The sequence below is a fragment of the Podarcis filfolensis genome (genome assembly GCF_964270895.1).
Source record: "Podarcis filfolensis genome assembly, chromosome: 7".
Lineage (NCBI taxonomy): Eukaryota > Metazoa > Chordata > Lepidosauria > Squamata > Lacertidae > Podarcis > Podarcis filfolensis.
Window position 1 is genome coordinate 84,195,334 of NC_139603.1, and position 12,015 is coordinate 84,207,348.

The 12,015-nt window shown below is 45.2% G+C and overlaps 1 protein-coding gene across 1 annotated transcript; it reads right to left on the reverse strand.

Annotated features, from left to right (window-relative positions):
• Positions 1–8,775: 8,775 nt before the first annotated feature.
• Positions 8,776–11,515, reverse strand: LOC310767337 (cation channel sperm-associated protein 2-like). The gene has a single exon (XM_083624203.1). The coding sequence runs from the start codon at positions 11,479–11,481 to the stop codon at positions 9,997–9,999; it is 1,485 nt and encodes a 494-aa protein (XP_083480329.1). The 5' UTR covers positions 11,482–11,515; the 3' UTR covers positions 8,776–9,996.
• Positions 11,516–12,015: the final 500 nt, after the last annotated feature.

Genomic DNA, 12,015 nt, shown 5'->3' on the forward strand with positions numbered 1-12,015 from the left:
CAGAGGGCCTTCTCTAAAGTGGCGCCTGCCCTGTGGAACGCCCTCCCAGCAGATGTCAAGGCAATAAACAACTATTTTACTTTTAAAAGACAACTGAAGGCAGCCCTCTTTAGGGAAGTTTTTAATGTCTGATGCTGTATTGTTTTTAATATTCAGTTGGAAGCCGCCCAGAGTGGCTGGGGAAGCCCAGCCAGATGGGTGGGGTATAAATATATTATTATTATTATTATTATTATTATTATTATTATTATTATTATTCAGCAGGTCTGCTCTGAATATGACTTAGGCGGAATTTGACTGTCGTGATTTCGTCCTTGGTTTTACCATTCTTCCTTGTGAACTGCTTTTAACATGACATATATGGGAAGTTAGGATAAATAAGTCAAGAATCTATGACAACTGGCCTTGTTCATATGATTTCCAAATCCCCATGAACCAAAGTGGTAATGGGAGGAAGCCACTGAGAAGAGGTCCCCATGACAGGAAAACATCAGTTGGGCCTTAGTCTTCTGACATCCCCATATTATGGGAGACACAAAGCTTCTTTTTAGAACACAGTGGATTCAGCAATTTCACACATACACCCCTGTTCGAAAGACACTACAGAGAACCAAACAATTCAGGATAATAACATCTTCCTTCTGGCTCTCAGGAGACACGCAGGAACGCAATCTGCTGTGTTGTGGCAGGACTGTTTAGAACGAAGTGCACAGTTTGAATATAAAACACAAAATCATCTCATTGCTGGACAACAATCAGATTACATGCAATGAGAATGGATTCCCCACCCCGGCTAATGAATTACAGAGAAAGAGACTCTTCGCATTCTTCAGACACATCCTCTCCTCTAAATAAGATACAATCCAGCATATTGAATTTTATGTACTTACCTGTGCATGCATAAAAAATTAGGAATTAGTGCCTGATCTTGGCTGTGTAGGGTACTTAAACAGTTGCTCCTGTCAGTTTTAATAATGCAGAGAGAAGGAGAATAGCACCCTGATAGGAGCTTTTGGGCTCAAAATATTTGTAACTCCAGGTTCCTTATTGCATTAACTACCTGGTTGTTTGACACTGATTTATTATCCAACTTTTCTTCCTCTCTGGTGCATATGCAAATCCTTTTACTACTCTAAGCATGCTTTCTTAAAATAATTCGCTGCTACCACTGCAGTTTTGAGAGAAAGTGAAACATTCATATTAAGGAACTGTTGGTTTGATCCAGCGAAGACATTTTGCAAGCAAATTGACTTCTGATCAAGCAGTGGAAACTTTCCTACCTCTCTTCCCCCTGTGGAAACCCCCCACCTCACAAATCTGCTCTGGGGGTTCCCCAAACCCTCTGTAGCAGTTGGGGAACTGGCACCAGGAAATAGGGAAGGAAGTGGAAGTTCTGTTGCATGAACTCTTAATTCATGTCTCTCTGTTCATGCAGTTACTCCATTAAATTCAACCTTATAATGAGCTGCATAAATTGAATCAAGTCATGGTGGCTTAGTTGATAGATTGCTGGATTTCAGCGGTGGAAATGAGGTGGGATTACTGTTAGACCCATCATTAGTGAGGCCGAGGGTCACATATGCAAGAACACAACATGAATACAATTCTGGTAAGAACCAGTTGAAGAGGAAATTAGTGGCTGATTGCTAAAGGGTAAAGCAACACCATGGAAGGTACAAGGAGGGTTCTGACATCTAAAGTAAAAATGGGTTGAGTAAGTTGTATCCATAGCTGTCAACTTTCAGATTTGAAAATAAGGGATCAGCAGCCAAAATAAGGGGTCAGCAGCCTCACCTGTCCCAGGCACTCCTGTCTTCCACTGCCTCCCACAGTTTGGTCAAACTCATGCTGGCAGCTTCGAGAACACTGTCCAACCATCTCGTCCTCATGGTTCATTGTTACTAGTGAGCAAAGTTACGCAGTGATGATTTGAATCTTGGTCCTAACTTTTGGGGTTAAGTTTCTATTTAGCTGTCCATTAATACTGACAAACCGTATCTCTCATTCATCTCTCAGATCCCCTTGTAAATCTAAAGTACTGACCTCACCACATTCTGCAGTAAAAAAATTCCCCAAGTTAATTACACATTGTGTGAAGGTAAGTTTGTGAAGCTACAGCATTCCTACTATAAGCTTAAGAGACACATTCACGCTCTCTCTCTCTCTCTCTCTCACACACACACACACAGAGTAGAGCCCCTCCGAGCCAAAGGCCCAAAGGCAGAAAGCCCAGCCAGCAGCCAAACGAAGCCTCAAGCGGTGGTTCCCACAGCACAGCAACCCGGCAAAGGGATACAGCAGCAAGGAAAACCACACTGTCACCTCTCCGATGGGAAGCACTGAAGCAAAGGCAAGCCCCCAGGCAACACGGCTGATTTGATCGGCGCAAGGCATGCAAACTCCACACCCCCCGTCGTTCTCAGACTCCTTATTGGGCAGCCAAGCAACGCAGTTGAGGAGCCTCCCTGGCCAGCAGGGAGGGAGAGGAGCTGCTTCCTTTGAAATCTGGGAAATTTACGGGATATCAACAATCCGGGATAGCAGCGGGAAACAGCGCTGGAATAAGGGAGTTTCCCGCCAAATAAGGGAAGGTTGACAGCTATGGTTGTATCTCATGGACTGTGGTTCGAGGAGAGGTGGTAAAGCACTGGGATGGCAGAAGATGGTTGGATAGAGGATGAACAGCGAAGATGACACACAGTTGCCCACAAAGTTTGTGTCCTAACAGAAATGCTTTTACAGACTCTTTGGACTCTGGTATCTGATAATGCTGCTGGAGGAGACTCTTGAGAGTCCCATGGACTGCAAGAAGATCAAACGTATCCATTCTGAAGGAAATCAGCCTGAGTGCTCACTGGAAGGACAGATCCTGAAGCTGAGGCTCCAATACTTTGGCCACCTCATGAGAAGAGAAGACTCCCTGGAAAAGACCCTGATGTTGGGAAAGATTGAGGGCACAAGGAGAAGGGGACGGTAGAGGACAAGATGGTTCGACAGTGTTCTCAAAGCTACCAGCATGAGTTTGACCAAACTGTGGGAGGCAGTGGAAGACAGGAGTGCCTGGCGTGCTCTGGTCCATGGGGTCACAAAGAGTCGGACACGACTAAATGACTAAACAACAACAACAAAATCAAGGAGAGGGTTTTCAAACCTGTTTTCTCCAGTGTTGTTAGCCTGTAGCTCCCATCAACCCCAGCTAGCTTAGTCAATAATCAGGCATACCTTCTGAAATATACTCGGAGTTGAGTGTGGATTTCATGCTCTTTATTCAGCTCAACAACATCTGATAATACATTGCATGGTTGCCCCTTCTGATGGGACAGTCTGCCAAATGTCAGAAAGAATAGGTGAATCAGTTCTCCTTCAGGGGCAGATTATGTCATTTTGGGGTGGGTAAAATAGGAATCAGGGCAGGGGCAGGGAATGGGGGAGAAGAGAATAAATTCTCAAGGAAAAACGGGTTGGGGTGGCTTTTCCCCCACTGCAGGAAAAATCCTTCCAGGGCCATCGATGGGGACAGGCTCCTGCCTCCCTTTCATGGATTTTGGGGGATACAGTCTCTTCTCCCTGGAAAAGAGCTTCATTAACTCTGAAATTTTGGATCCCCTCCAAACTGATGCCAAAGTTTTGTGCTTGTTTTGCGCCAACCTATGGGAGAGAAATATATGTCCATTGACTTGCACAGGGGGTTATGGAAAGACCCACAGGAAAGGCTGAGGGTGGGGAAAATCTCATCCTTCCAGCAAGAACCTTGTTACCCCAAGAGTGGGCAAGGAGTTTGTGGGGAGCTTCTTTCAATTGATTTTCGCAGGGAACGGCATAGATCCATATGACAAAAAATAATCACTGTTTTTAAGTTCTCCAAATCACTGTGATTGGAGTGCCCTGGGGAAATAATTCACTATGATTAAAGGCTAGACCTGTCCATCACGGCAACTCCCTATCCCCCTATAAATATCACTTTAAAACACACACACACACAAACAACCTTGATTGCAATCATAACCGTGGCCACATGTGAACTGCTGCCTCTGGCGCCAGAACATAAATGCTATGTTTAAACACAGAGCTTCACATGTGACTAAAAATATATATAATTAGTAACCAAGGCAACTAACTGTGATGGAACCTTGCTTTTAATAGCAAATACCAAAATAAGCTTTTTAGCGGTGCTTAAGAAATCTCTTCTGTGCATAGTATGCAAATTTAGATCATGCTGAGAGAGACGAAGGGGCAATTAAAATCAACATGTCAAGTGCTGTTTGGATAACAAATCTTTCGGGCCTCGCATATGCAATTCAAAAACCAAGCCACTTGCGCTAGGATGAAGAAGCCAAGCGCACAAGGACCAGCGCTGTATTCATAAACTAGATGCAAGAATATCAGAAGCTGTGCTTTACCATATCAGATAATTAGCTGGCCTAACTCAGTATGGTCTGGGCCACAGTCCCTTCTGGAAAACTTTCTGAGGACTGCATGCCACTGGTGGAGAGGGCCAGAGATACTTGCACACTGCTCCAATAAGGCAATTGAGAGGCATTAGAATAAGATAAAGACACATCCTAGCCATGAAAATACATTTTGTGGGTGATGCACAGGTGGGACATAGCCTTGGGCAGGTTCCAAGGGCCAGCTAGAGAGACCTGGAAGACCACATTTGGGCCCTAGACCCAGAGCCATAGCTAGGTGATCTTGCGCCCCTGGCAGAATTGTCCAGATTGCACCCCCTAGCCACTGACAAATTAGCTCTTCTTTCCGCCTCTCCTCCACCCCCCCATTCAATTCACCCTCTATTTAAAACCTTTTCTTATGAGGCAATAATCAATATTTTTATTTATGGACATATTTTTAGCCGATTTTGTGCCCCTGCCCCTCACCTGCGCCCGTGGCAGGGTCCCACCTCACCACCCCCTAGCTATGGCCCTGTCTAGACCCCAGGTTCCCCGCCCTTGGTTTACACCCTTGGTGTTCAACTGACGGGATGCACCACAAGGTCACAGCCTGATCTAAGGTGGGTTGTCACAGCAGCACTGCAACCATATAGATATATGGGTTGGTTGGTTGGTTGGTTGGTTGGTTGGTTGGTTGGTTGGTTTAAAAAAGATGTTGGTCCCCATATGCATATTTAGGTTCAAGATGGGTCCAAGGCTTGGAAAGGTTGAAGACCACTTGCCTAAACCAGTCCATTGCCAGAAGGCTGCATGTGACTTCCACTTCCATTGGTCTGACCCTCCCACCAAGTCATGAGAGAGAAGATGGATGAACAGGTGGAAGTGCGGAAGGGATGAAGGAAAGGATGAGAGGGTGGATTTGTGTGTGTGAGAGGGGGGGGGAGTGTCCTATCCATATTTTGACTGATTAAACACCATGTTCTTCCAAGGAAATTCTGTAGTGTCCTGTGAAGGAGACAAAAAACCCAAAACAGAAGCCTCTTTTGCAAGAAAAGAAAACTTTTTAAACAGGTTTCAGCAGAGTACAGGTTTTGGGTGCACACGTGAGCTACCCTGGTACAAAGCAGCTTCCAGTAGTAGCAATAATAATAATAATAATAATAATAATAATAATAATAATAATAATAGAATTGTAGAATTGGAAGGGACCCTGAACCCCCTGCAAAGCAGAAATCGCAACAGAAGCATCCATGATAGATGACCATCCAACTTCTGCTTAAAAACCATAATAATAAGATTGTGAATAATCAGTATTGCTTGAAATGGTCAGTGAATAAGATTTCAGCTCATAATGTCCATCTCCTTTTATCTCATTTTGAATTTAATGGGTGGCGTGGCGTGGCCTTTTCTCATGCAGGATTTCAGCTAATCAGCTTTGTAATTGCTACACACCTTGTAAATGGAGCTATTCTCCACGGGGGGGGGGGGGTGGAGATGGTGACTCTGCACACACTCCTCTCCTTTGTTTTTAAATCACTCACATTTTGTTTCAGATGGGGTTTATGAGGCTTCCCTTTTGCTCTGGTAATGATTTGTTGTTCAATTGTGTCTCATCTGGCTATTATCTTCAAAGCGCCTTGAGATGCAGCACATGAAAGCTGCTCTCACAAGTGGTTTATGGAACAGAATGAGAATTCAGGTATCAACAGGCTGCGATTAATGGGCCTGCACTAAATAATCAGAGTGTTCCTTCCTTCCTTGAAATCAGCAGCGGTGTCAGGCATCCAGGAATGGAAAACCTGCAAACAAGTGTCGTAAATGAGGTGGATATAAACCTTGCTGAGGTGCTGAGGTTATGCATTTCACATGCCTTAAAAGAACTGATTGGTGACATTATTTGTCAACATATGAGATGAGAACTGTAGGCACTGAAATAACAGAGCCATTATCACCCACTGCAAATCAAAAGAAACTACAGTCATCTTCCAAAGGGGAAGATAGTGGAACCATGCCATCACTCCTGATTTTAACTCTGACATTGATTGGCAAGTGAAATTAAAGCATCCTCAAGCCCTGCTGAAGCTAGGGATAAACTACACTCTTGTTGTAAGACTAGGCGCAGGTGGCGCTGTGGTCTAAACCACTGAGCCTCTTGGGCTTGCCAATCAGAAGGTCAGTGGTTTGAATCTCCTCAATGGGGTGAGCTCCCTTTGCTCTGTCCCACCTTCTGCCAATCTAGCAGTTCGAAAGCACACCAGTGCAAGTAGATAAATAGGTACTACTGCAGCAGGAAGGTAAATGGCATTTCCATGCGCTCTGGCTTCCGTCAAGGTGTTCCGTTGCACCAGAAGCAGTCTAGTCATGCTGGCCACCATGACCTGGAAATCTGTCTGTGGACAAACACCAGCTCCCTCGGCCTGAAGCAAGATGAGCACTGCGACCCCATAATCACTTTTGACTGGACTTAACCATCCAGGGGTCCTTTACCTTTACCTATGCATTTCCCACCACCCCTGACACTTGCGTATGCTGTTTGGGGCTGCTGAGAGTCATATTTCCTACCTGTATTTTAATGAACATTGGGAGACACAAGCATAATGTCCTGAAACCCCTGGCCTACCTGGCAGTAAGTCAGTATGTCAAATTCCCAGTCCAAGGTCAATCCAGGTGTCCAAAGTCCAAAACAGAGCACTGTCCCACAGAGATCTGGAACATCCAATGTGAGAGTCAGGGACTGGGCAGGTGATGAGGAGAAGTGGAGACTGGGCAGGTGATGAGGAGAAGTGGAGACCAGGAAGCTTCCAGTCAAGGGCCAGATGATGGGAGTATGGAGCCAAAATTATATCATTTGTGCTAGATTATACAAGGAAGCTCTTGGGCTTTTGTGCAGGACTTAGCCTTTGTAGGAGGGATGGGAAGACCTGTGTGGTGTAGTGGTTAAGAGCCAGTGTGGTGTAGTGGTTAAGAGCGGTAGTCTCGTAATCTGGGGAACCGGGTTCGCGTCTCCGCTCCTCCACATACAGCTGCTGGGTGACCTTGGGCCAGTCACACTTCTTTGAAGTCTCTCAGCCCCACTCACCTCACAGAGTGTTTGTTGTGGGGGAGGAAGGGAAAGGAGAATGTTAGCCACTTTGAGACTCCTTCGGGTAGTGATAAAGCGGGATATCAAATCCAAACTACTACTCCTCCTCCTCCTCCTCCTCCTCCTCCTCTTCTTCTTCTTCTTCTTCTTCAGCCTATGGGATTTTACTGGACTACAACTCTCATGAACTCAGAACCACACACTGGTTCCCCATTTATCCATGAATTCAAAAACTGATGCCATGAAGTACAGCTGAGGTGTAGTGTCAATCTGGTATGAAAATCATATTTGGGCCCAATTATAGAGAAGCTCTTTCGCTGTCTGTAGACAATAACTAATGTGCAGAGAATTTTTTTTTTGGGGGGGGAGAGGGTTAGAGAGAAGACATCAATGGCACTCTGCACACGTGTAAAGGCACACTTTCTTAAGCACATGCTGTACAAGTCTTACTGTGATGAGAAAAGCAAGGTTGAAAATTGCAGCCCTACCAAGTCAAAGAATTATCAGCTGTCACCCGTCCAAGTCTTGAAAACATATAAATAAGGAATAGGGAATCTGTGGCCCTCCAGATCTTATTGGACTAGAACTCCCATCAGCCCTGGCCAGTATGGTCCATGAGGGTTGGTAGAAAAGCCTCAGTAAATTCAAGGAAATATAAAGTGTGTGGGGGACAGGCAAGAGAGTGTTTGAGAACTTGAGATGGTTTTTTTTTTTTTAAATTGCCTGACATTTCTGGTGGGAGGGCTGTGTCTCAGTAATTCCCGTAGACCAGCTCCCATGGACCTGGACCCCACAAAGCTCAAATGTTGCCTCTCCCTTTATCAGCCCCCACACCAACTCTGGTCATCTGGCCAGGCCTAAATATGTGTTTCTAACATGTAAGAAAACCAGAGTGAACAGAATCAGTGCCTTTAGAGGTGTCATTTCCCTTCTTTACTGTCTCATTTCTTCCATTTGGTCTTTGATGATGCAGATTAACCTCTCCATTTTCTTTTGGAGTAGTATATCTAATCCTGTGTTGTTTTTTTATTTCTTTTGGATCGGATCCACAGTTCCCCTTCCTCTGATGGATGCCACTTTCTTTCCTGATGGGAATCTTCCTTGGATGCATGTGGTCCTTCTGATGAACAAGAAATGCTCCTTCCAACAGAAAAAGAGAACGTTTGGATCCAAGCCTTCATATTTTGACTTGTTCTTACCAATTTTTTAAGCTGCCTTGAGGCTTGGATGAGCAATTCATTGAATCGATTTAAATAAATACTTAAAATAAGAATTCAGGAAGAAAGGCAATACCATAACCAATCATTTTAAAGCTGGAAACATTTCTTTAATTAATTAACCGCAAACATCCTTCTACTACTGATGTAACTGATTCTCTCAGCTTGCAATAAAATTGTGTATGCGGCTATGTGTTCTCAGAATAAAGGAGTTATTTGCAACATTTCAATAAGACTGCTCTTCAGTTTTCCAGGAGGATAGATTTGTCAGTCAGGGTGCTCATTAGGAATTTGTGGTATCTCCCATACTGGTCAAATGTGTACCATTGCTTCAGCTACAGCATACTCTTTGAGCTCAGTATGGTGGGTTTCAATTGCTTGATGAACTCCTTGGTTTTGCCACAACAGGTAGGGAGTGTGGTCAAGGAGAGAAAAGGAAATGGGGTTGTGGTTCACTGAGATGTTGAAGGGACACCGTGTCACCTACCAGACATCAACGGCCAGCTCAAGTGGATGAAGAAGGAAATGACTTTTGGTTCCTAGAAGCTTCACCCATCTGACAGGAATAGAACAGGTAAGAAATGGAGCAAACTAGCGCTTCCCAGTTCACCTTTTGGTGAGTGGAAAAGGAAGGGCATGGACCAGTCAATCCTCTGATCCAGAAACCAGAGTGAGGTTTCCTCAACAGGAAACAGAGGTGTTCATTCCATTGCCTCCCCTAGGGAAGGATATCCCCAGCATTTAAACAGGTCACTCCTAGCTTATTGCAATACACTTGTGGTTAATTAATAAAAAGTTGGCTCTTTGGTCCATTGGTGTGTCTTATGCCAACTTTCTGGGGTATGGGGGAATTTATTCTTGTAGATCAAATATTACATATGTGCAGAACAGATGTCTGTCTGGCCCACAGGAAAATGTGGCATTTGAGGGTGCACCCTGGTGTGCCTTGCTCACCAATGCTATGAAACCCTAGAGACATCAAAAAGTGTCCAAAACCTGCAGACCGGGTGGTTTTGTGATCTTTCCTTGCAGTTCTAGTCTAATAATGTATAGCCACATAAATCAGGGGCAGGGAACTATGTCCATCCAGATGTCGCTAGACTGCAGATCCCATGTGTCCCAGCCAACATGGGCAAGAGTCAAGGATGATGGGACTTGGAGTCTAGCAACAGCTGGAGAACCACAGACTGGTAAGGAGGACAATGTGAGAGGTAAACTGTTGATTTGCCACAGGTTTTGGTTGTGCTGGCTCAGTAAGCAAGGAGGAGTCCACACTTGCATCTTCTTGATCCTTCAGAAGCCATTACTACTTGTCCTCCAGGTTGGACAGAGCCAAGACGGCATAATTCTGCAATTGTTTGCGCTCATCCAAGTTATACTGCAGCTTCTCCAGCAGCTCAAAGTAGCGGAAGAGGGCGTCACGGGGCCAAATGACCTGCTCGTCATTATCAGCCTCGTATAGCCCTGGCAGGTTCTTGTGGACATATGTTTCCCAATCCAGAGTCCCAGCCTCGATTTCTGGTATGCTGTATATTGTGGATGGCCCCATGCTCATTTTGTCCTGCCCCTGGGGTGAGCTATACTTCTTTTCCAGCAGTTCCAGCTTAAATTTGTCAGCTTTCTGCTGAGTCTCAATCTGCTTCATTTCTTCACTCAATTCATTCCGAATGGTCTGGAAATTGGTGACCATGGTGGCCACCATGAGGTTTCTGAAGATGAATGCCCCAATGAGGAGCCACAAGCAGATAAACAAGCCACTGATTGCTTTGTTTATCTCTGGGACCTTCCACGTGTCCTGCAGCAGAGCATACCAATGGTCCATGGTGAAGAGAATGAAGATGGTCACCAGTGAATTGGGCATGTCTTGAAAATACTTGTTGTACTCTAGGTCATCCAGGTTTGAGCGAGTGTAGCCATCAAAGAAGAAAATGCCTGATACGGCAAAAATATAGAAGAAGAAGACGAGGAGCACCAGGATGAAGCTCATGGCTTTCATTGCTTTGAAGAGGGCCATAATGAGGATCCGGATTTGCCGGAGTCTAGGGAAGAGCTTTAAGCATCGCAGCACACGGCAAACCTGGAGGAAGTATGTGACGGCCTTGCTGTGTTTCTTTTCAACAAGGAGTATCAACTCAGGGATAAAGGATATGATGGTGACTGTGCAGTCAAAGACATTCCAGGAGTTCTTAAAATAATCCTGAAAGCTAACAGCCCAGTTCAGCCCAATTTCCACCAAAAAGATGAGGACAATGACCCAGATGATCACCTCCATTGCTATCTTCATTTTCACAAAGTGGTCCTCCAACTTATCCCTTATCTCTACTAAGATCATGAGGACCACCATGTTCAGGCAGATGAGGAAGATCATGAAGACTTTGAAGATTTGGCTGTTCAGGACTGAATAAGCCCAAATGGCGACAGGGGGCCAGCGGCTGCAGCGCACACGGATACGGTTACGGCAGCGTGTTTCTCGCGTGATCATGACATTCCGTTTGGGCGCAACATTGAAGCGCACCAGCTGGTGATGGTCTGTGAGCATTATCTTCTTTAGCTTCCGATGGTCCAGGAAATCTCGTATGTTATGGCGTGGAATAGCACTGCCTAGCCCCCGTAGATAGTCAATCAGATAGAAAGTGTAGATCAGCTTGGAGCGGATGGCATCTGCTCGGGGATGCAGTTCAAAGGGTACTTCATTTGTCTCTTTGGAAGCATGTGATGAGGGTGGCTGGTCCTTCATGACTCCTGCTGGCTCCTCCTGGTATGGCCCAGAGGAGATTGGAAGGTTCTTCATACAGCATAATAGACACTCAGTGGTGACCTCACAGTTGAGAGTATTCTCCTGGAGCAGTCAGAGCATTCCACTAGCCTGATTCTATTGGTATGCCTAGGACTGCAGTTCTTAGGGTCAATGCATGCAAGTTATATAATGGAATGCAGACATGAGACAGTATATAGTCTATCCGCAGTGGTCCATGCACTGGTAACCTGGAGGCTTGATTATTGCAATGCACTTTATGTGGGCTACCCCTGTATCTGCTTCAGAACCTGCAGCTAGTGCAGAATGCAGTAGCCAAACTAATTACATGACCAAACTACTGGCAATATGTTGCTCCTCTGCTGAGGCAGCTGTACTGGTTGCCAGTTTCTTTTTCTGGACCAGGTTCAAGGTGTTTGTGTGAATTTCCAAAGCCCGAAACAGCCTAAGCTGAAAGGACCATCTGATCCCTTATGCTTCACCTCTGATGGGGCACTTCTTGTAGTTCCCCACAACCTTGAAGTTCAGTTTGCCTTTGCTAGGGACTATTTATTGTGGCAGACCCTGACC

Coding starts and splice junctions, on each gene's coding strand:
- LOC310767337 (XM_083624203.1), bottom strand. CDS start 11,481: ATGAAGAACCTTCCAATCTCCTCTGGGCCATACCAGGAGGAGCCAGCA.